Source organism: Chenopodium quinoa, unplaced genomic scaffold (genome assembly GCF_001683475.1).
Source record: "Chenopodium quinoa cultivar QQ74 unplaced genomic scaffold, ASM168347v1, whole genome shotgun sequence".
NCBI classification, from domain to species: Eukaryota; Viridiplantae; Streptophyta; class Magnoliopsida; order Caryophyllales; family Amaranthaceae; genus Chenopodium; species Chenopodium quinoa.
In genome coordinates, this window is record NW_018743828.1 from 639875 (window position 1) to 662521 (window position 22647).

At 36.2% G+C, this 22647-nt stretch overlaps 3 protein-coding genes across 3 annotated transcripts; 1 reads left to right on the top strand and 2 right to left on the bottom strand.

Annotated features, from left to right (window-relative positions):
- Positions 1 to 1407: 1407 nt before the first annotated feature.
- Positions 1408 to 6095, bottom strand: LOC110685520 (probable protein phosphatase 2C 27). The gene is made up of 4 exons (XM_021862059.1): positions 5441 to 6095; positions 3696 to 3890; positions 2634 to 2839; positions 1408 to 2468 (listed from the first exon to the last, which is right to left on the bottom strand). The coding sequence occupies exons 1-4, from the start codon at positions 5684 to 5686 to the stop codon at positions 1916 to 1918; spliced, it is 1200 nt and encodes a 399-aa protein (XP_021717751.1). The 5' UTR covers positions 5687 to 6095; the 3' UTR covers positions 1408 to 1915.
- A 694-nt stretch (positions 6096 to 6789) lies between these two features.
- LOC110685521 (elongation factor 1-gamma 2-like) lies at positions 6790 to 13639 on the bottom strand. The gene is given in 8 exon segments (XM_021862060.1): positions 6790 to 8059; positions 10339 to 10776; positions 10779 to 10836; positions 10934 to 11035; positions 11171 to 11223; positions 11311 to 11371; positions 11456 to 11605; positions 13476 to 13639. Coding segments are annotated over 8 exon segments (1251 nt in total). The 5' UTR covers positions 13485 to 13639; the 3' UTR covers positions 6790 to 7679.
- Positions 13640 to 17004: 3365 nt separating this feature from the next.
- LOC110685522 (glutamate receptor 3.3) lies at positions 17005 to 22233 on the top strand. The gene is made up of 7 exons (XM_021862061.1): positions 17005 to 17530; positions 17732 to 18092; positions 18193 to 19538; positions 19627 to 19904; positions 20360 to 20391; positions 20479 to 20873; positions 21595 to 22233. Exons 2-7 carry the CDS (start codon positions 17831 to 17833, stop codon positions 22066 to 22068), a joined length of 2787 nt encoding a protein of 928 aa, XP_021717753.1. The 5' UTR covers positions 17005 to 17530; positions 17732 to 17830; the 3' UTR covers positions 22069 to 22233.
- Positions 22234 to 22647: the final 414 nt, after the last annotated feature.

Genomic DNA, 22647 nt, shown 5'->3' on the forward strand with positions numbered 1-22647 from the left:
TGCTGAATCAGGTGCATCAAAAGTACCTGGAACTATAAAATCAATCAAACATATTAATCCGGACAAATTAACTCTTAACAAGCTCAATTAGTCAATTTCAGTTCATTATCTCATCGTCATCAATAACATTTGTCATTCTAGAATCGAGAGAAATCAATGATAAATGGAGGAGTTAGTGGGGTGAGTTGTGTAATGTGTTTTCTTTTATATTATAACATATTAACATGTACTACATATGTTAAAGGGAGGGAGGAAAATGATGTGGGATGGGTAGAGTGACTTACTTTCGGAACAACATTTTTTGGATGAAACGAATTTAACAAGTTCCATTTTGATCGATAATGTTTTTCTTTATAAATTAGTGTTGAAATGCAGTCAAAATTTAGTTAAATTATTAAATCAGATCAGTTATACAAATTCAGATCATACCTTCTGAAAATCAGGCAAGACCTCCTTGTTTCAGGTGAAGAGAACAAGTCCTTTGACCCCGTTCAATTCGTTGTAACAAATCCGATTCAAATTCCAACTCGCGTGGACACGATAATTTATTATGACTCAACTTTTAAAATTGGACCCAAAGGGAGTTAGGTTTTCAATGATGGTTTACACGTGTAGTGATGGTGGAGTCTGGAGTGTTAATTAAGGGGTCGATTAGAAATTTAATTAAGATGTAAGGTTTTTAACTATGGGTTAGCCACAATATTAGCCTATGAGGTCATTGGGATGTGTTCGGTAAAATATTTCAAGCTATGCATTACAAAAATTACGCAATTGAAGACTAAGAATCAAGACAAATCTATCAACACCGATTTGACCTGACTTGAACTCAACCTGAACCCAATATGACCCGCTATGAATTCAAATCAAACCGATTTGACCCGTAGTTTATTGCTAATCGTGTCACTTATGTACATAGGTATGATAAGTCATTGATAATTATTCAATTTATATTTGGCTTCAAGATAGATATTACACCAGAATTGATTGAATAAGAAAACTAATTCTTAGCATATCGTAATAATTAACCACGCAATATGACAAAATGACACTGTATGGCCAACCACATTTTTTTTGAAAGAATAGTTGATTACTTTTGGTCAAGGGTTACTCGGTCGGTTAGGGGTCACTCGATCAGGTGTAACTCGACCGATTAGGGGTTACCTGGTCAGGGGATACTCATGTTTTAACTGGTTATACGGTGTGACCAACCACACACACAAAAGTTGCTAATTTTATTAAACAACTTAAAACTCCACGCAATTTCATATCTAGCCTATAAAAAAAAAAAAAAAAAAAAAAGGAAAGGAGTATAGCTGTAATTGCTTAATTTAGACACAATATAAAGTTATTAAATATTTTCTTTCTTTTTTTTTTTTGGGAGTTTGGTTTTAATTTTTGAATCATATGTCAATCTGAAAATCATGTTATATTCTTAATTTCAATGGGTTGAACGAGAATGTAACAGCAATTTTCGTACAAAGAGAGTAGTAAACAAGTGATATACCCCCCAATCCAGCTGCTGCGTACATTAATGGGGGCAAAAGAAATAATGTTTCTATTCAACTACAAGCACTAAACAATTATCCTGGTCGTACAACATAAATAAACTCTTGCTACTATTTCCTGGTGCACAAAAAAATGATCGCCGAATAATTACATCCTACATAACTATGATTCTAAATGAATTGAAACACAATTCATCCTCATAATAGGCCCATCTACAACATTCCCAGATTCCCAAGCACTCTGCCCTGCCTCAACAGCCCTCCGTCAGCTTGTATAGCTGCATATCCTTAGTTCTTTGCACCTGCTTCTTAATAGACAGGCCTAAATCCATTTCACAGTTTATAATTGCTTCAAATAAAAAGCAGCCTCCATTCTTTGTGTAAAGATTTCACAATTTCTACCCAAAAACTCAAGAGACACCATCCAATACACCCTTCAATAGATTCAGCCCTTCAGCTGATATACTTCTCCGTCTAGTGGGAGGTATTTCAATTCTAGGAGGATCTGCCGAAAAACAAATAACCACAACAGTTAAATTGTCACACGTGTTGCGCTTGAGTGCCTCTCTGACAAGTTCTCTAGAACACCTTTCAGGATCATTATGAAGCATGAGTTCTCTCCGAGCAATTGTTACAGCGCACTGGCTGCTCATCACATCCCAAAGGCCATCACAGGCCAATAAAAGGAATTCATCATCTTCAGTCAAGACCAGTTCCTGCAATTCAGGCTCTGCACTTAAGGGGAAAGAGGAACCTTTCGTGCCCTTCATATGCCAATCTCCAAGAGCACGCGCTACAGATAACTGGCCATTGAGGTAGCCATCATATACTACACCGCCAAGTCTCTCAATCCTAAGTCTTTCTGATGAGCAATTTGGTTTGTGGTCTTTAGATAGCTCAACTGCCCTACCTCGTTTTCCCAACACAGCACGACAATCACCAGCATTAGCGATTAGCATCGTCCTTCACAAAGAAATAAATACAATAAATCAGTTTCACAAAGGCAGGCATATTATAGAAAGTAACAAACCAAGTACTTGTGCCGCTTTTTCTACAATCATAACTTATCAGAATGATAAAGTGAATTTCATACGCGATTCCCCGTACCAGAACATAAATGTAGCTTACCTTCCGAAAATTAGGGCAGTCAGGGCAGTGGTGCCAGAAGAAATGTCAAGAGCACTAGAATCAGCAAACGCATAATCAGCTTTAATGAAGGCACTCTTAACAGCCTTCTCCACAGAAACTGAAAACTGTGGATCATCAATTATATACTTGAGAAGGTTGCTACAAACAAAGGAAGCTGCATCTGTTCCACCATGACCATCAAATACCTATTCATATAGGAAAATATTATCAATTTCATAATATTTAAGAGTAGATTTACTTCTAAAATCCCACTAACACAGCAACATATACCATAGCAAGATGATAGTTGTATAAATGAGAACAAGCCAAGCTCCAACAGGACTAAATTTAAACAAAGATCTCCAAGAAGTTCAAATACTTGAATTAATCATTTGTCCCCGGTGTAAGAACTTCGAAAAGGCATGGGTCTCTTAAATTGGGTTCTTCTTATGTAAACACACCCAAGGCAATAAGGCACAGATCCAAGAAGTAGAAGGGTTAAAATACTTATGGCAAGTCTGACACATTTCATGAGTTCAAGTGATGGTTTAAAACTCGATTGATAAGACTACACCATGTGTCACAATGAAAGTTCAACACGGACAGCAAATTTCAGGAGTACAAATTCTAGCAAAAAAAACTCAAAGTGGTACTGTAAAAATTTATCTATTGATGCATCGAAACTCTGAGATGGGCAACAAGGACACTTTCTCAAAGAACATGAAAAAGGTAATAGATTTTCCTTCAGAACAATTACTTTATGTAAAAAGACCTATATAATTAACTATGAAACAAATTTTGATTCATTTTTCATAAGCAGGAGCTGCATTTGCAGCCAATAGCAGGTGGCTCCCAAAAATTTGAACCACATTCTTACATGAGGTGCTGCACCAGGAACAGACAGCAAGCGACTTCATACGATGTCAACAAACCCACTTTCACCTGAAATACAGGTTCTTAAAATCATCCAAAGCCTCCCCACCCACCCTTTCCTTTTCTAAACCTGATAACAATTTGTTATGCTAAATCTAACAATTTTACAGCTTTGAAAAAGCAACTAACCCCATAGAATGCTGCAGGACAAGGAAAATCATCAGATGCACCTAGATGTTCGCGGAGATTATCAATACAAACATGCTCATCTTCCATGTATTGCTTTGGCCCTATTTCAGCACAGCTTCCAGAGCGATATACAGGGAGAAACCCAGGTTTTTCATCGGAAGGTGTTTTACTGCAAACAGACCCATCATCCGAGTCCTATAAACAGAAATGTAAGAAATTAAATGTTGATTTGGAACAAATATATAGAGTTCATGTTAGGAGTTCTATAAGATTATAACAAAAAAAAAAAAAAAAAAAAAAAAAAAAAAAAAAAACTTCCAGAAATCTTAGTTTCAAGCTAAAAATGTTTATATATTTCCCACTTTGGCACGCCTTATGTTTTCATCTCTAAACAAACCCAAATCATCTATTCCCCTACCCCCTGTATCTCCTCCAATAATTAAATAAAATAAAAAGAAGCTTGTCTTTCAATATATTATTCAGGTCTGAGCTATTTAGGCACAAATGCCTTTGCTAGGTGATGCAAGTATATAGCATTTTTAAGATAAAGCAATAGAGAACTACATACATCCTAAACAAATATAAATCAGTTCTAGCAGCAAAAATCCTGTCATTACAAGTGGAGATAGACTATCAAGATTCTAAACTTGTTAACCAATTAAATGACTTTGTAATATGGAGTAATTGCTTCCTGATGCTGTTCTCATTCTCAGATCGTAATCAACAGCCAACTGGTCACAATGAAACCCCCAAGTCCTTTTGAGCCTATCAGATGACGCAGATTGTATGAAGAGATGGGGAAAAGCCACTACTCAATTTTGCAAGTGCTGTTATTAAAAAGAGTTACCTCAGACTTAATTCCTACCAATCAGATTTGGGTGGTACCGTTCTAACTCCAGGTCCATTTCCTTCTAACTTTACCCAATTATAGAACCATTTTGTTCATTAAAGAATAATGAAAAGGCTCAGTCCTATTTTAATTCCCTCCTTTTCCCTAGTTCAACTCACGATACCCTATCCTTTCTTCAAATCCAAACATTTGTATATGTTGTTATATAGTGTCATAAACTACAAAATATACATCAATATTACCTAAATGCCTCAAGGAAGGAAAAAGAAACAAACTGTTTGAAGGTGGCTTAGTGGGTCCAATTAATGCAGCCATACTAATAACTCCTTTACTAAATTTAAAAATCAAAGGTTGCTCAATCCAGACCCTTAATCTAAAATCGAAGCTGTAAATGGTTTTACAATCGTTTTTGATTTTATTCATTATTATCCAAAACAAAAGAACCATTAATCTTCAAAATCAATTCCCACCATCTTACTCCTAGGTCTCTTACAACTCTATGGTATTTCTTCTTTTTAATGACAGAAGTAACTCAATTATGTGCTCATCGCCATCGAAAAAATTCATCCTATTCTCCAATAACTAAATTTCACATATAGTATATTCTCATCTCCATTTCATTGCTTCGAGTTCAACATCATCTGTTCAATTACGGGAATACGGGTATCTAGCAATAAATTCCACATTTAGTAGACTCTTGTTTCCGTTCCATCACTCCGTATTCAACATCATCCATTCAATGATACAAACAAAGGCATCTTAAGCAGTAATAACCAACATAATCACACTAAGCATAACATTGAGCAGCCACAAACAAAGCATATTATTATACACAAGAAATGCTTAATTGAATAAGATGATACTAAGCACATAAGAGAGAAAGTAAGGATTATACCGTCTCGAGGGCGGCAGGCGGGGAAAGAGTGATAGAGCTCATGGAATGGCGCACGACAGAGATGTGCCTAGGAGGCTTAGCGTTGGTAGTTTGCTTGAGATCATCCAAGCACTCATCATCCTTGATTTTGGATGCATTATTTTCTTTATTATAACTTGTTTCTATAATTGTAAATGTTGGTGAAAATTCAGCACCTGCTGCCATGATCTCTTCTCTCGAACATAAATTCACTCTTTCCTCTTTCATACAAAAATCAACCCCCAATTTATCAATTTCCACCAAAAATTAAACTACGATCACTCAGCTCTTAACTCCAACAATCAAATCTCAAACCCAGAATCAATCAATCAGTAACAATAGATCACAAAACCTAATCAAATTTTCCAAAATTGGAAATTAATTAACCAAATCCAGCCTCCAAATCCGAAATTGATGATGATCAAACTCAACACAAAACATCAAAAAAACAATGAAAAGTTAAATTTCCCCTTAAAAAAAGGGGGAAAAGGATAGAATCGAAAGGAAACCCTAGAAAATCATAGGTAGTTAGAAGAAATGATTATAAATAAATAAATCAATTCAACAAAAATCAAAATTAAAAAGGGAAGAACAAACCCAAAAAAAAAATGGAAAATCGAAAATAGAGAAGAAGAAGAGGAGAGAGGAAAAGCGAGAGGTCGGCCACAAAAATAGGAGAGAGAAAGTAGAGAGAGAAAAAAACCAGGCCAGAGACAAAAAGGAAGAGGTAGGAGACGTGGTTGAGGCATGACACGCGTCGAAATGGGATTGGTTGAGTAGCCGTTGACAGTGGGGAGGATGTGTGGGGTCCACATCAAGCGTCCCTGGCCGTTGGATCTTTTTGAAATTTAAAAAAAAAAAGGAAATTGAAAATGTTTGGTTAGGTTGGTTATTGGCCGTTAATGTGAACGAGAATATCGACGGGTGTGAGGTGGACACGTGTAGGTGTAAAAAAGACAGCTGTAAGAAGGGATAGTCGGAGTAAGTTGACAGTTAATTCTTTTCTCTCAGCGGGAAAACGACTTTACCCGGTCTTCGTTGTTTCCCGCTTCCACCAACCCCCTTTTTTTCTTTCTTATCGTTACGAACAATGTCTAAATGATATAACTACTACCTCCGTTATATATTATTTACAACGATCAGATAATTTTTCTCTCTACTTTATATCAAATCGTTGTAAATAATATATAACGGAGGTAATATTTGTATTTAAATAATTATTTCATTTGAAATTAGTTTGTTGATTCATGCTTCATTTTAAAATACAAATTATAGCATCATTCGATATTATAGCCATTTTTTTTTGTTATTAAACAAACTAGAGTATTGCTCGATTATTATTTTATTACCTAGTTCTTAACACCATTACTTATAAATTTACTAATCAAATGACATTAATTTTATCATGGAATCAGTGTAATTTGTCTTATAGGAATTTAACTATGTCTTAGAAATTAGGACATGATCTACTGAACTAATTGGAGTTAAATTGAAATAAATTGTTTATGAAAGAAGAAAATTAGGAATTGAATTGATTAGAGCTAAACTGAATTGAAATTAAAGTGAACATACCCTTAGTTGATTTTCTTGGATAAAAAATAAAAAAATAAATAAAAATAAAAATAAATAAAAAATCCAAATGTAACAAAAGAAATTATTAACTTTGGTGTCAAAAAAAAACTAATTTTTTTTTTTTTTTTAAATTATACCTCAATTTTCAAACATTAGACTGTGGCCGACTCTTTGCTCTTGTACCCCAAACACGAAACCATTTTGGGTTGTACATTATTTACTTATAGAACTATTTTTAAAACTTGCTAATCAATGTATACATCAACTATAGTCCTTGGAACATGGCAACTAGAATGCCCAATGTATCACCATTCTCAGGTAAAATAATAAGCATAACATGTTAGTTATACTGCAAAGTCACACACTATTACGTTTATCATATCAAATTTTCCTCGGGGTTACCTAGAAAAGCAAGCAGTAAGGAATAGTATTGTTAACCTGGTGACTAAGATCCTGACCCTGCAAAACCATCTAAAAGCCAGTATTGTCAACCAGATGACTCCTGCGAAAACGTCTAAAAGCACAACTCTAGCAATATTTGGAAAATCATTAATTCCTCCAAATTCTAAAGTTGAAAGTGTGAGGTAGCAGATATGTGTATGCATCACCAAACCACCACTACATAGCCTCCCTAGCCATAAAACACCCATTACTTGAAGCATTTGGCATCTAGTAAAGCTTCTCCCTCAAAAGGCTCGTAATCTTCAATCATTTGACTGACACGCTCCTTTTGAGCCTCATCGTTGATGTCCACCTTTTTCCACTCATAAAGTTCCATGTCATAACATTCATCAAGCACAAATTGAGGGATCTCTTGTCCACGGAAGAGCCACAAACCCTTGACCTTGAATGGGGGTTCTGATCCAATCACCAACATCTTGCCAAATGCATACTTCCTAGCAAGATCCATTCTTTGTAAGAATCCACCAACCTTGTTCATGGTCACGAATGAGACAGTATTTTCCTCATTGTACTTATAGTCACAAAACCATAAAGAGTAGCCCTCTGGATCATACATATCCCAAAATCCTGCAAATAAAAAAATAGAGATTTTAAAGTTAGATTGCATTAATCCATGCATACTTCACACCTCTTCTGAGAAACAAATAAGATATAGAGCTTCGAGTCTTCAACTTCTTGATAAGAACATTCATGAATTGACATTTTTGTTCTAAGATTCACCGTACTTCAACAAAATCAAAAGTGGCTTCACCAGTGGTGGTTTAAGATGTTATGTTCTTTATACAGATTGTATATCTGATACTTCTATGAGAGTTAAAACATGTCTCTTAGTGGGCAACCATTGAGCATAAGCCCACATACTGAAATCCTTAGATGTAACAGGTTTACCTCATACAAAAAGGAGAACTAATGACACAAAACTAATCACCATATGCTATTTATTGCACTGGACAAACTCATCTGCTACTACAAGTCTACAAGTTTAAACATTCAGAAGATAGAGCATGAAAAGCTGAATATGGCAATTGCCTATCTACAAGCTAACTCTTCACAAAACTAGAACGACGTCTGCTATGGAGTCTAGACGTGAACATTAATTGATATGTACATAGGCGGTAAAAGAAGAGCAGATTATGATGACAACAGAAAAATGCTTACTGCAGAGCAAGAAATGAGAGAGTGACAGTCGGACGCTAAGAAGAATCGACAACAGCCAAAAAATTTATAAATAAAAGCTATATTTTTATCAGAACATGCAAATTGCAAAAGGCTAGATTTACATAGTTTTCAGTCTAACAGTAACCCTATACGGAAGGACCTCTGTAGATCAGGTGGTTAAGGATAGCAGATGGGCTCAAAACCTTGTTACACCAATCAAGAAAGAGAAGGGGGTAAATGGAATGGGATCAAGAAAGGGTAAGAGAGAATGGAAAACAAAACCCTTTGATTTAAATTGTTGTTTGGGTAATATTTGGTCATTCACTTCTCTTCATCCTCTCACTATTGCACCAAGACCTTATCTGTCATTCATATGCTGCCACCTCCTTTTGTGGCTGCCTCCCTGCCATCGTCGCCATTCCTCGCTGCCCTCTTCTTGCCGCCATTGCAGCCCTTCTCTTTTTGTTTCATCACCACCATTGAAGCTCAAATTCAAGGTTTTAATGGTCAAATTTAAATATAAAACTCTAGATCTAGTGTTCTCACAGTGAAATTTGACCTTTAAAAGCCATATTTGAAGATAAGAAAAGGTAGTTACTCATTTTTAACCTCTTCTTTTATTTAAATTGTTTTAGGGTTGTGGGTTTCTGGATGGTTGTTGGTTGCTTTTTTTGTGGAAGGGGGAGGAAGGTGGTGCAGTTTCGTGAGGGTGGATGGTGCGGTTTCGTGAGGGTGGGTGGGTGTGGTTTTGGGGAGGGCGAGGTTGGCTTTGGGTGGTTTAAAGGGGTGGTCACGAGGTGGTGAAAGTGGTATTAGGTGGTTGGGTACTTGGGTGCAGTTTGATTTGTTAAGGGTGGTGGTACTAGGCTACTAGCATTGGTGATAAAGGTGGTGGTGGCGGAAGTTGATGAACAGTTGCGGTGGTTATTGCTGGTGGTAGTGTCCATGGGTGTGGTTGTGCAGAGTTGCATGGGTGGCTTAAAAAAAAGGGAATGGACCAATGGAATTAACAGGGAGGGGGAGGGAGTGGGGAATCACGGTGGAGGGAAGTAGGGAATACAAGAGGGGGAAGGGAATGCAGAAAATGACCTAACAAACAACTAAGGGAATCAAGCTAGTTCATTCCCTTACCCTTTACTGCAGACCCCGTACCAAACGCCCCCAAATGTGTTTTCCATATGCAATAAAGATTTATGATTCACAACTTTTATTCTAATTCACAGGAATCACAGCATCATGGAACCAATTATGATTTTAAAACCAATGTGGCGGCAGAACTTGCTTAAAGTACAAGTTCAGGTAAATAGTTTAGACTTCATACACGAGAACTACAACCACAGGTCCACAGGTATTAAGCATCCCACTCAAGCTTATGAAACCAGCCAACCAAACAAAGAAAAGAAGGGAGTGTTAACTGTGAAGAGGGTAGAGTTAACCAATCTTATCCTATTGTTTTACAGCTCAAAAAAGAGTGTTGGTCATGAACTAATCATAGAACTTTGCAGGGGGGTGGAGGGGAGGGGGAATTGTTTATAGGCAGAAGAGAACGGATAGTTGATGAATTTATAAAGAATACAGTAACGATGAAGAGATAATAAAGCAAAGAAGAGCCCCGAGGGGGGGGGGGAGGGATTGTTTAAAAGCATTTCCAAAAAAAAAAAAACATTTAACAGAGAACGACACAGTACCTTTAATTGCAACTTCACGGAAATTGGTTTTGGTGTTAGAGTAGAGCCTTTTCCACTCATCCAGTATCATCTTACTGGGAGGCAGAAGATCAAGAGGATTCTTTGGCTTTGGTTTGGGAGCCTCTTCCTCCTCTACAGGTGTATGAGCTTCTTTGGGCTTGGTCGATTCTTTCTTGACCTCTTTCTTTGGTTCTTCTTTGGGCTTGACGGACTGAGAAGGTTTCTTTGCAACTGGTGGAACAGATTCTGTTTGTTTAATTTCACCAAGAACCTTCTTGAAATTTGGTTGATTAACCATAGTCCAAAAATATCTTTCAACGTGAGGAAATTCAGAGGTAAATGTCTTAGTCATAATCCGACTAAAACCAAGAACCAAGTTGCATGTCATGACTATATCAGCCAATGTCACATTGTGTCCAACCAGGTAGGTATTAGAGCAAGATGTGCGTTCAAGGCTTCCAAGCCCCTCTTGACTCCAGAAATGGCAGCTTCCTCAGCCTTCAATATAAAGAACAATGAAATAAGCTAACAGGCTAATACAGCACATACATCGAGAGAGAGAGAGAGAGAGAGAGGAAGCAAATTCTTGACTAACCGGAGGAAGATATACAGCAAATCCCAGCCTTGGAACGAACCAGCGCAATATATTAGCATCAATCTCTAGAGATGCAAAATCAATCCACTGCTCAATGTGGCCCTGACAAGCAGAAGACAAAAAACAAACTATAAGAGAAGATAACTTCAATTAACCATGCAAAGCACTGAAGCAGCACCATGCGCGCATTTGGCATAAGCATCACAAAAACATTCATCATGCCACAAATAATCTTACATAATCAATCAGTGAGGAGCCATAGAGTGGACTATCAGCCTTCAACCGTGTAACTGCAAGATATAGATTAAAGTAATAAGAAACAAGCACATGCAAATAAGTCCAAGACCCTAACTAGAGACAGGCAACGTTAACCTTACCATATCTTGCAATGGCATTGCTTTCAAAAATAGGGCCATCAGGAGTTTCCAAGACTGGAACCTACCAAATGACAATAAGTAAATCTATGATCAGGAAAGGCCTTAAGAGAAATGAAAGCAAAATTCTGCATGGTAGAAAGGTTACCTTCCCAATGGGGTTCATTTCAAGAAACTCGGGCGTTTTGTTGGATACACCCATCTCAAAATCTTTGACCAACTCGACTTTCACACCATTATATTCTGCAGCGATGAGAGCCTTGTAGGCATTTTTATTTGTGTTCCCTGCATGCAAGACCTGAGAAAAAACAAACTTTTGTCATAAGAAAGATAAACTTAAATTCCCAACCAAGAGTCAATGGACTGAGCAAGCAATCAGGTGAGCATTGTTCACTACTTTGGCTCTAGTTGATACAAAAGAAGTTCAAAGTTGAAAAAAGGTTAAAGTGAAGTGACTAAAATCAAATTATTTAAAAGAGCAGAAAAGATAGATGTAGGCAGTAGTATCAGCACTCTAAGGACAGAGAAACTCAAGCTCACTTATCCAGGGACTGTGGGTATTGCGGAAGGTTTTGCTATCCTGCACTCTTTTTTTTTTTTTTTTTGTTTTTGAAACATTGCAATCCTGCACTTTAGGCACTTATAGCAATCAGAGACTGTCAAAAAGCTTCTCTGTATGATTTTTTTTTTTCTTAACAAAAAAAATATCCATGCGACACTTTAAGAAGCAAGATGGTAAAGACAAATATTGGCTTGTGGAATTCATTTCCAATTTGTGGAGCACATTGGTCTGCAGAAATGAATTAATATTCAAAGGATCAACCATTCAGGTCTCAGAATTTTGGAACAATCTGAGATATGGAAGAAGAGATGGAGAAGCTTTAAGAACTGAAAAAACAAACGGGAACTACAGCTTAAAAAAAAAAAAAAAAAAAAAAAAAAAAAAAAACCTCCTTCAGAATCTGAGGTTGTCAATTGAAGGTCAACGAAAGTTAGAGATTTTGACCATGTAAAGGAGGTAATCGTTAGAAATCAGCACTAGGAATCTAGGATGGATCTTGAAACAGAAAGAGCTACCAAATAAAGAATTTTCAGTAATAATCTTTGCAACCACAGCATTACAGGAAAAAGCCTATGCAAATTTTGCATGATATAAAAAAAAAAGTAGCTCTGCTCGTGTATTGATGGAAATGTGGACATATTCAATACAAAGTAAAAGCCCTTGCTCATGAGAAGCAAGAAGGAGATCGTTCCTATCATAAACAGCATCAAAGCTACAACGATGTCCTTGAATTTAATAAAGACAATGGACTACTAGTGGAAACGGCCCAGAAGCTAGTGGCTTGTACTAGAAAAAGACCATTGCCCACTAATCTTCCCTGTAATGTTTTGCCAATAAAAGAGAAAAATAGTCTTAAATCAATATACCTAAACTCTTATCTATACTATTTTGAAGTCAGTAAGTATTCGAATAGACATTCGACATTGGCAAATGGTGGATAAAAATGAAGCTACTCATACCAAATCACAAAAACGTAGAAATTACAAGGACAAGAGTATTGATAGTAACATTACTAGGACACTTAGTAAAGCTAATATCTTAAGAAAGTGAGTGAAAACTACATAATATCATGGACTAACTAAGAATAGTATAATATGGCAATTATAAGCCAATTGCATACTTGAAAGTTGAAACTAAATCACGAAAAGAAATAGCAACTCAAATATCAAGCATGTTTTGTTTGGTAGCAACCAAATTAACATTCAAATTAGACCAATCAAATATGTGAATTCAATTGGCAAAATAAATTAATGTATAATTTCAAGATTATCATATTAGAAGCATTACACGTAAACCCCATTTTTGTCATCATCTAATTCCAAAAGCTTCCCATACATCAACAATCATCTACCCAAATTAAAAATTCATAAGAAAACATAAATTAGCAGCAAAACCCAGTAATTAAAATTGGGTAATTTCAACATTATTAGCAAGTAAAGCACTAATATCAGCAATCATAGACCCAAATGGGGATCCCAAAAACAGCAAATTAGTTAAAGTACTAATTCCTAATCAAATTAAAAAACAATCTAATTGATTAGGAATTAGTATGAGCATGGTGAACTACAATAGAGCAAGGAAGAAGAAGAAGAAAGCATAAGCATACCAGAGCCATGATTTGGGGCAACAGTGAAAATTGTAGGGTTTATAGAGAGAGGAGAAAGAAAGAGGTGAATAGAAAGGTAGTGGTTTACTCTGAACAAGGGAGAGTAAGAGCGGGATGAACAAATTGGGGAGAAAATTCTTTTGATTGGATTAAGGTTTGGCAATATTAACAATCGGATCCAAGTCCAATCCAAAAATTAATTGGATTCTAAAATCGGATTTCAGATCAAATTCTAGTTTGATAGGGTGGATTTTGAGTCCATGTTTGTTAGGGAATGTGAATCTTTCTTATGGACTCGAGTTGGACCAAAACCAAGGTCCATACCTGAGTCCAACTCCTATCTACAGTCAGATATACGATTCACTTTTTTGGACTCTGATTTAATTTTTTGGCTTTAGGTTATGTTCACACAAAAGAGTGATCTACGAGTTTCTTTGAAAAGAAGAGAGAAACTCATGATTTTAAGAACCATTTCTATCCCCTACAACAAGGGCTTTTGAGTAGCTCTTGGATTGCTCTCTATAAATCTTTTTTTAACTCTTAGCATAGAGTTTATTAAAATCTTTTTGACTTACTTATGCACATTCTTTAATTGATAGAGCCATTTATCTCCAAATTTTGTTAGTCCACACTTAGGTATATTCATGTTTAACTTATTGTTGGGGTTTTTGGGTCGAGATTTCAGAATGTCTCGAAATGAACGTTGAAGAACTAATTCTACAAATCAAATCTACTTATTATTTTATTTAATTTGAAACATTTTAAACCTTTTTCATTTATCGTATTGCTAATTTATGTTTACCATGTGTTAGTATTTAATAAAAATAATACAAAATAACATTAAGTTTGAAGGTATATTACTAATCTAACAATTTTACAAAACATCCATTTTCATAATAGTGCAAAGTTATAACACTGTGACTAAATTAGAGCCAAAAAAAGTAATAAACAAAAAATTAAGGCATGTTCTCATTGACTGGACTCAGCTGAACTGAACTGAGCGGAGCTGAAATGAATATTTTATAAGAGAAGGAAATTAGGAGCTGAACTCAACTGAATTGAACTGAACTTAATTTCAACGTAAGAGAATAGGCCCTTACTTGTTATGAATAGTGCAAAGTTAAAAAGTTGTGACTAAATTAGAGCAAAGAACAAATGAATCACATACTCTTGAAGGGAGAAGCAAGGAAATAGGTTTTTGCCTTTTTGGCAAAGGATTCTTTTCTTAATGAGAAGTCAAAGCTTTTGTTATAAAAAAAAAAATAAAAAAAAAAACCCCAAATGTCACACTTTCACAATAATTAATTAGAAAAATTGATATTGTATGTAACACTAACAACCAACAATAACAATTAGCTAACCATTGGTAATAGAATGACAAGCTAACAACTATGAACATTCTATCTTATCCTTTACAAAAATTATTTAACTTTTGTTACTAGCTCAACTTCGTAAATTATTCAACACTTTTCATTAAATATGAGGCCATAATTATTAAAATTTTATCACGATAATGTCATTTTAATCGCCTAATAAACGACCCCAAAATTACAATATGTTGTTAATTTATTTACAAAACTGCACTCATAAAACGTTTGTTTTGTTTATGGGGCTTGGTACTTAATATAGTCTAGTAAATATAAATCCCGATTTAATTCTCCACAATTACAATACTCTGTACTTTGTATGAAATACGACGGGCATCCTGTTGCCTTGTCCTCAAGACCTCAACACTAGTCATAGTCGAGTTAAGTCAAGTGAGGTAAAAAATCAACAATTGGTCTTGTATGTACCCGGTCTATAATAAATTATTGTAGACCTAAAATTTGACACTTTCAAATAATATAATCACATTCTGGATGATATAATCACTTTTTTAGATGATATAATTATCTTTTCGTGAGTCATATTTTGAATTATATAATCTCATATTAAACCATTTAATGAGATTATATAATTATCTTTGGGATGAAAAAATTTAAAAATCATGTTTTGAATGATGTAATTTACTATTTGATACTTTTTATAATGATAAATTCACTTTTTGAGTTATACATTTACATAACAGTATCAAAATGATATAATCACTTTTGTAGTAATATAATCATCACATCTCGTATGATATAATAACATTTGTATGATATACAAGAAGGCTGGGTCTACAGTAGACCAGGTCTATTCTAGTCATTGTAAAAAACCAAACAAATATTGATAAAGAAAGAAATGAGGCAGATAGATCTAGCAAAAATGAATCAGTGCTGCACCAAAAATCATCATCCACAGACCACAGTACACCAGAAATTACACCTGCGCTTTAATTTTTTGTTGTTCCCCCTTCACGTGGGGCCTGCTATCCCCTCCTCTCCTCTCTTTCGTCTGTCTCCTTCAAACCCCTTATTATTCTTTCTATCTTTTTTAATTTTCCTTGTTTTTCTTGTGATTTTTCATTTTATACATTCCTCTCAAAAATCTCAAATCCAATGTCATTTTTGTAAAGATTAAATTTTTTGTGACCCCATGCAATTATTATTATTTGTGGGACCAAATTGGGTTTGGAATTTGGATTGCTCCCTTTGAAACTTCTAGCTGTTGGAACAACAAGTGTGTAGTGTGTGAATTTTGTGAAAAAACTCAAAGTCCCACATTGGTGGGAAATGAGAGTTTTACTCTCTTTATAATATAGAGAGTGGGCTAAAGGGGTGTGGCCCTTGGGCTACCCACATTTTGTGGAGAGGGAGGACCTATATGGTAAACCATCTATCACACACACGCGCGCCAAACCGAGCCGGGTTGGGTCGGGTTTATTAAATAAACTTATTTTTTGGACAAGGCTAATTGCGTGATTAGTTCCTTGATTTTTCCACGTTTTCACTGATTTTTGCTAAACGTTTTGCCACGCATTAATCTTCTGTAACCGTTTTGAACGTTCAACTTATGACCGTTTTAATTGCGTGATTAGTGCCTAATTAAACAGCAACAGTTACGTTGCAATTTTGCCTATAAAAGGCGTGTTGATTTCCTGTTTTTAAGTGACAAAAAAAAACAGAAAGCAATCTTCTTCTCCTCTCTATTTTTCCTCACAACAAAAAAACCCTCGAGCAGTTTCTTTTCTTTTTGGTGTTTAGTTGCCCGGTGGTTTTGTGCAGTTCCACCGGTATAATTACAATAGAGAAAGGCTGTTTTATCCTGGGGAACATCCGGTTTAGTACGAACTGCTTGCACATTTTCAGGGCAGTGCCGTGAATGTTCTAAAGAGAGCGACATAGTCCGCGACTCAGTCTAATTTTCGGTAACTTTGTTCTTACTGTTTTTGTTCCCGCAGTTCCGTTTATAACACTAGCTACTATTGGTAAGTTTTCTTTGTATACTTTATTGACCCACTTGTTTTTTTCACCAATTTTTAATTTAACTTCACTAACTATGTAAGGCAACAGCTAAATTAAACTTTGAATAGGTATTGTCGTATTTTAAGTTCACTTGCTAATTAACGTGACAACTAAATTGAACTCGAAAAGAGGTCTTGGGTTTGGTTTTTTGGGTGTATACAAGGTTCGATCTTGGGTTCAATTGTCCCAAGACTTTACCAATCAACAAGAGCTAGTTTTGAAAATGGTATAATGATGGGAGTTTGGATAGTCAAGATTGAAATAGAGTAGCATAGGAAGAACAATAGAGGAAGCATATTGTAATTTGTCCTTCAATAATTATTTTAAATTTCCTGTCATATGTTCTTTATTTCATGTGGGCAGTAGTTAGATTACCTGCCCACTTGGGTTTCAGCTCCAAGAAATCTAATACTATATTATATTAAACTCTTATTAAAGATTAGATTAGATGCTTGTACTCTCTTTCTGGGCTAGGAATTTGATGTGGGGTACCACTTTTTTCTTGACAAAATATCATCTTTTTCCTTTCTTCCCCCTTTTAAATCAGAATCTAGTCATTTGAATTGATGTGTATTTATTAATACTTTGGAGAAAATCTGGGTTTCAGAAGAAAATTGAGCATAATTAGTGGAAATTAATCTACTATGCTGTTGAAGAAGATGTTCTAAAGTATGTACAAACTCTTACTATTCTTGGAAATTTCTAATTTTTGTTTAAGCTTTCAATTTATATGCTTATATGTTAACTTTCTGGTACATTTATGCTTGTTATTATTTGCTTTGATTAAGATGTGGGGTTTTATTGTTTTTATGTTTTGTTTAGTATTGCATGTTCCATCTGCTTAGCTGTTTGATTATTATATTTTTTCAGATGTTTGAGTTACATGTCTCAATAGTAAATTGCTTTCTGGATTCTGGAGGTTCTTAATTTGTGGAGAAGAGGTCATTATGCAATGCCTGATTGTTTAAGATGAATATATACCGATTTCGTGTTCTGTTCATCTACTTGTTGTTTGTGGTTTCGAATGGCGCTGGTAATGATGCAGCAAGACCTGCTGTCATCAATGTTGGGGCGCTGTTTAACTTCAACTCTAGCATTGGCAAAGTTGCTAAAATTGCACTTCAGGAAGCTGTTAATGATGTCAACTCCGATTCCAGTGTCCTACATGGAACCAAGCTCAATTTGATAATGAAGGAATCCGTCTGCAGCGGGTTTTTGGGCTTTATTCAAGGTATTTCAACCCCTGAAAGTTTGTTTCTTCAATTATTTGGAGACTGATGTGTTAGGGAGATTCACCTGATTGTGTTATCTGACAATTTTGGGTTCTGCAGCAATGCAACTGATGGCGAAAGAAGTCGTGGCAATCATAGGCCCTCAGTCTTCTGCAGTTGCTCATATGGTGACTTTGATAGCTAAAGAACTTCAAACTCCTTTGCTGTCATTTGCTGCTACTGATGCAACTCTTACACCCTTAAACTCTCCCTTTTTTGTCAGAGCCACAATTTGTGATTATTATCAGATGACAGCAATTTCTGAATTGGTTGATTATTATGGGTGGAGGGAGGTTGTTGCTGTGTTCGATGATGATGATTATGGAAGGAATGGTATCGCAGCTCTTGATGATGCTCTTGCTGACAAACTTGGCAGGATCTCGTATAAAGCTGCGATTCCACCAACCACTAGTGTTACTCGGAGTGATATAATGGACATATTCGTTAAGATTGCAATGCTTGAATCTCGGGTTATTATCCTGCATGTAAATTCTCATTCAGGCCGTATAATATTCAACGTGGCCAGTTATCTGGGGATGATAGGCAATGGATATGCTTGGATATCCACTGATTGGCTTTCTTCTCTTCTTGATTCGTATTCCCCCCTTCCTTCTGACATGATTAATTCGATGCAAGGATTCCTTGTCATGCGTGCTCACACACGAGATTCTAATAGAAAGAAAGCCTTTGCCTCAAGGTGGAAAAGTATTACTGGTGGTTCTCCTGGATTGAATGCATTTGCTCTATATGCTTATGATTCAGTTTCGATCCTTGCACATGCAATTGATGCATATTTAAATCAAGGTGGAAATGTCTCATTTTCCAGTGATACGAAATTACACTCATCAAATAGCAGTGAACGTTTTCTTCAAGGAATGCGCAAATTTGATGGAGGACCAGCATTGTTGAGCAGTATACTGAAGACCAATATCACGGGCTTGACAGGTCCATTAAAGTTTAATTCAGAAAGGTCTCTGGTTGACCCTGCATATGATATAATCAATGTAATAGGAACTGGATATCGGGTAGTTGGCTATTGGTCTAATTATTCAGGTTTATCTACTACTTTACCAGAAAGTCTCTATAGCAGACCGCCTAATCGTTCAAGTGCAAATCAACACCTACACCCTGTATTTTGGCCAGATGGGTCTACCACTCCACCTCGTGGCTGGGTCTTCCCAAATAGTGGTACACAATTGAAAATCGGTGTTCCTCTTCGGGTTAGTTTCAAGGAGTTTGTTTCTCGGGTGCCTGGAACCAATGATATGTTCAAGGGGTTTTGCATTGATGTATTTCAATCTGCTGTCAATTTGCTACCATATCCTGTTCCATACGAGTTTGTTTCCTTCGGGGATGGTCATAAAAACCCAAACTACACGGACCTAGTGAATATGATATTAGCTGGTGTGAGTGTCATTATGTTCTGTTAATGTTGAAAGTTCATTTTCATTCTAACACATACAAGTATAACTAATATTATGTTTGTTGCTTTAGAAATTTGATGCTGCAGTTGGTGATATTGCTATTGTCACAAGCAGGACCAAAATAGTTGATTTTACGCAACCATTTGTTTCATCTGGCCTAGTGGTGGTGGCGCCTTTCAAGAAGCTAAATTCAGGAGCTTGGGCTTTTCTAGAGCCATTTTCACCGCTAATGTGGGGTGTCATTGTTCTCTCGTTCCTTACTGTTGGTGTGGTTGTGTGGATTTTAGAGCACAGGATAAACGATGAGTTCAGAGGCTCTCCCACAAGGCAGTTCATAACTATTCTATGGTGAGTCCAATGAGTCGATAAAAAAATGTATACATGGTATATTAGAAATGTTAGTTTGATTGGTCTTTTATATACATTAGGTTTTGTAGTGTCATAATTGCTATATATTATATACTACGTAGTTGAGGTAGGCCTTGACGAGTAATCCTTTAAGGCGTGTCTAAGAAAAAGGGGAGGTATAGTCTAAGATATTTACAACGTAGCTGTGGATTGATCTGGATAATTGAAGACAGTATAACTTTCTACAGGGCATAGGTTTGGTCATAATACTCATAATATACATGTTATGGTTAATGGCATGAAAGTATGCATTATTTAATTATGGTGTACTTTGTTAGGGATTGAGATTGTGATTGATGAGGATGATATTCTTGTATCTTGTCTGTCATTGAAAAGGATGCACACTTCGAACATTTGAATGTTAATTTCTGATCTCACTTCTTGTGTACTTTCAGGTTCAGTTTTTCAACATTGACTTTTTCTCATAGTAAGTCTGCTGTGTTTTTTTAAAATTTTATTTGCTAGTTTCAGTTATATAAGCTAGTTGTGTAACTAATCATATGCTTAATTGCAGAGGAGAATACTATTAGCTGCCTTGGTCGGATGGTAGTAATCATATGGCTCTTTGTGGTTCTGATACTCACCTCAAGTTATACTGCGAGCTTAACCTCAATTCTTACAGTGCAACAATTGTCATCAGCTATCAAGGGGATTGACTCCTTGGTAGCTGGTAATGAACGTATAGGATACCAGGCTGGATCCTTTGCACAAATGTACTTGACAGAGGAATTGAATATATCCAAATCTAGGCTTGTTGAACTTACTTCACCTGAAGAATACGCTGAAGCTCTACGAGTTGGTCGTATTGATGCTTTGGTTGATGAACTTCCATATGTGGAGCTCTTCCTCTCGAGCCAGTGTGATTATAGAATTGTAGGTCCAGAGTTCACAAGAAGCGGCTGGGGTTTTGTAAGTATCTCCTAATCCTCCCTCCCCCCCCCCCTCCCCTGAATGGTGCTATGTCAAAGTTCATGTGTTTCCGCTTTGGCATGTATAGTAATGGCCGAGAGTGAGGGATAGCTCAAGTGGTTAGAGCTTCCCTCCCGATTCCAGGAGATCCTGGGATCGATTCTCACCCCCGCCCTTGTGGCTCTCTAAACACCAAAAAAAAAATGTATAGTAATGGCCAATTTATTTTCAAAAGATAATTTAGCGATCATTTAATCAGCTTAGATGAAGTGCTAAGCTCTTTTAGTTGGGATTCTGTTCGTAATTAGTGTTAAAGTCTGGTAAGGATTGAGAAGTTCAGTCACACAAGTCTCTTATATGGTAATGTCTGAAATAGTATTATAACCAGTCTTGATTAAGCAGAGTGAATAGTATTAGGTTGTGTTTCCTATAATATAAGGCTAACAGATGATCAAGTACTAGTTGAATGATAAGATTAATTTTGAACTTTAAATGACATTTGAGTTTTCAGCTGAGTTTTAGAATTCAAAAGCATGATACACAATTGTCCCAGGCTCCCAGGTGTCTATAGTTTAACTGATAGCCTGTCGAGAATGTTGTCTGATGCACGTATAGATATTTTTAGGTGAAATTTTAGGCGCATACATAAGCCAAAACTTCTGAACTGTATGTCGAGTCATGAATGTGATGGAAGTTGTCTCACTTAAATCTGTATTTATAGGCATTTCCGCGGGATTCTCCCCTAGCCCCCGACATGTCCACTGCAATTTTGAAGCTATCTGAAAACGGGGATCTGCAGCGAATACATGACAAGTGGTTGACAACAAGCAGCTGCAGCCAAGATAACACAGAGATCGAATCGAGCCAACTCCACCTAAAAAGTTTCCTGGGTCTCTTTCTACTTTGTGGGATAGCATGTATTGTTGCTCTTTGTATATACTTCACAAGAATTTGTCGCCGTTTTCATCATGCTTCTAGAAACCAAGTAGTTTCAGAATTTCAGGGTAGTAATTCCAACTTGCAACGACTCAGAACTCTTATAACCTTGATCGACGAGAAAAAAGACCCGTCAAAGAAAAGGAAAAAGAGTCGGGAAATAGAGGATTCACCATTTGAAGATGAGAGGGGCGAAGAATCTGAAAGGAGTGCCAAGAGAAATCAATCTCAGATTTCTAGGGACGGCGACTCTGACTAAATCTGTAACACTTGAAATGTACAAAGTGTTTCTGATGTATACACACATTAGAAGCATTCTCTGATACATGTGTAGTTTTTTTTGGTGCAAAGCAAATGAAGAAACCTCATTAAAAATTAAAGATGAGTAATTATAGCGTAGGAATATATGATGAAATTTTACCCACATCTTTATTTTGTTTTTGTTTCTTGAGTTTTACATTCAAACTAGCTTAGATTTGTTGGATACCAAGGGGTTGTAGGATAGCATGGGATGGGGTGGAAATTCATATGACCCTGTTGGGCCCGTATTATCAAGCAACCCAATACAATTAGGGAATCATCCTATGATCAAAGAATACACCAAATCAAGCAAAACGGCCTGATTGGAACAAGTATGGCAAACGAGATCAGAATATCAATCACGAAGATACTTGCCAAGAATACACTTGCTGAACAGGGAAATAGAATAAAATCAAGAGGATCTCTCACGTTTGAATATATTTGATATCTTTGTAAGAATTGTAACCCTATATGTTCCTAGGTATAAATAGTATAGCTAGATATTATAATACTCATGTACGTGCACTCATACATCAAT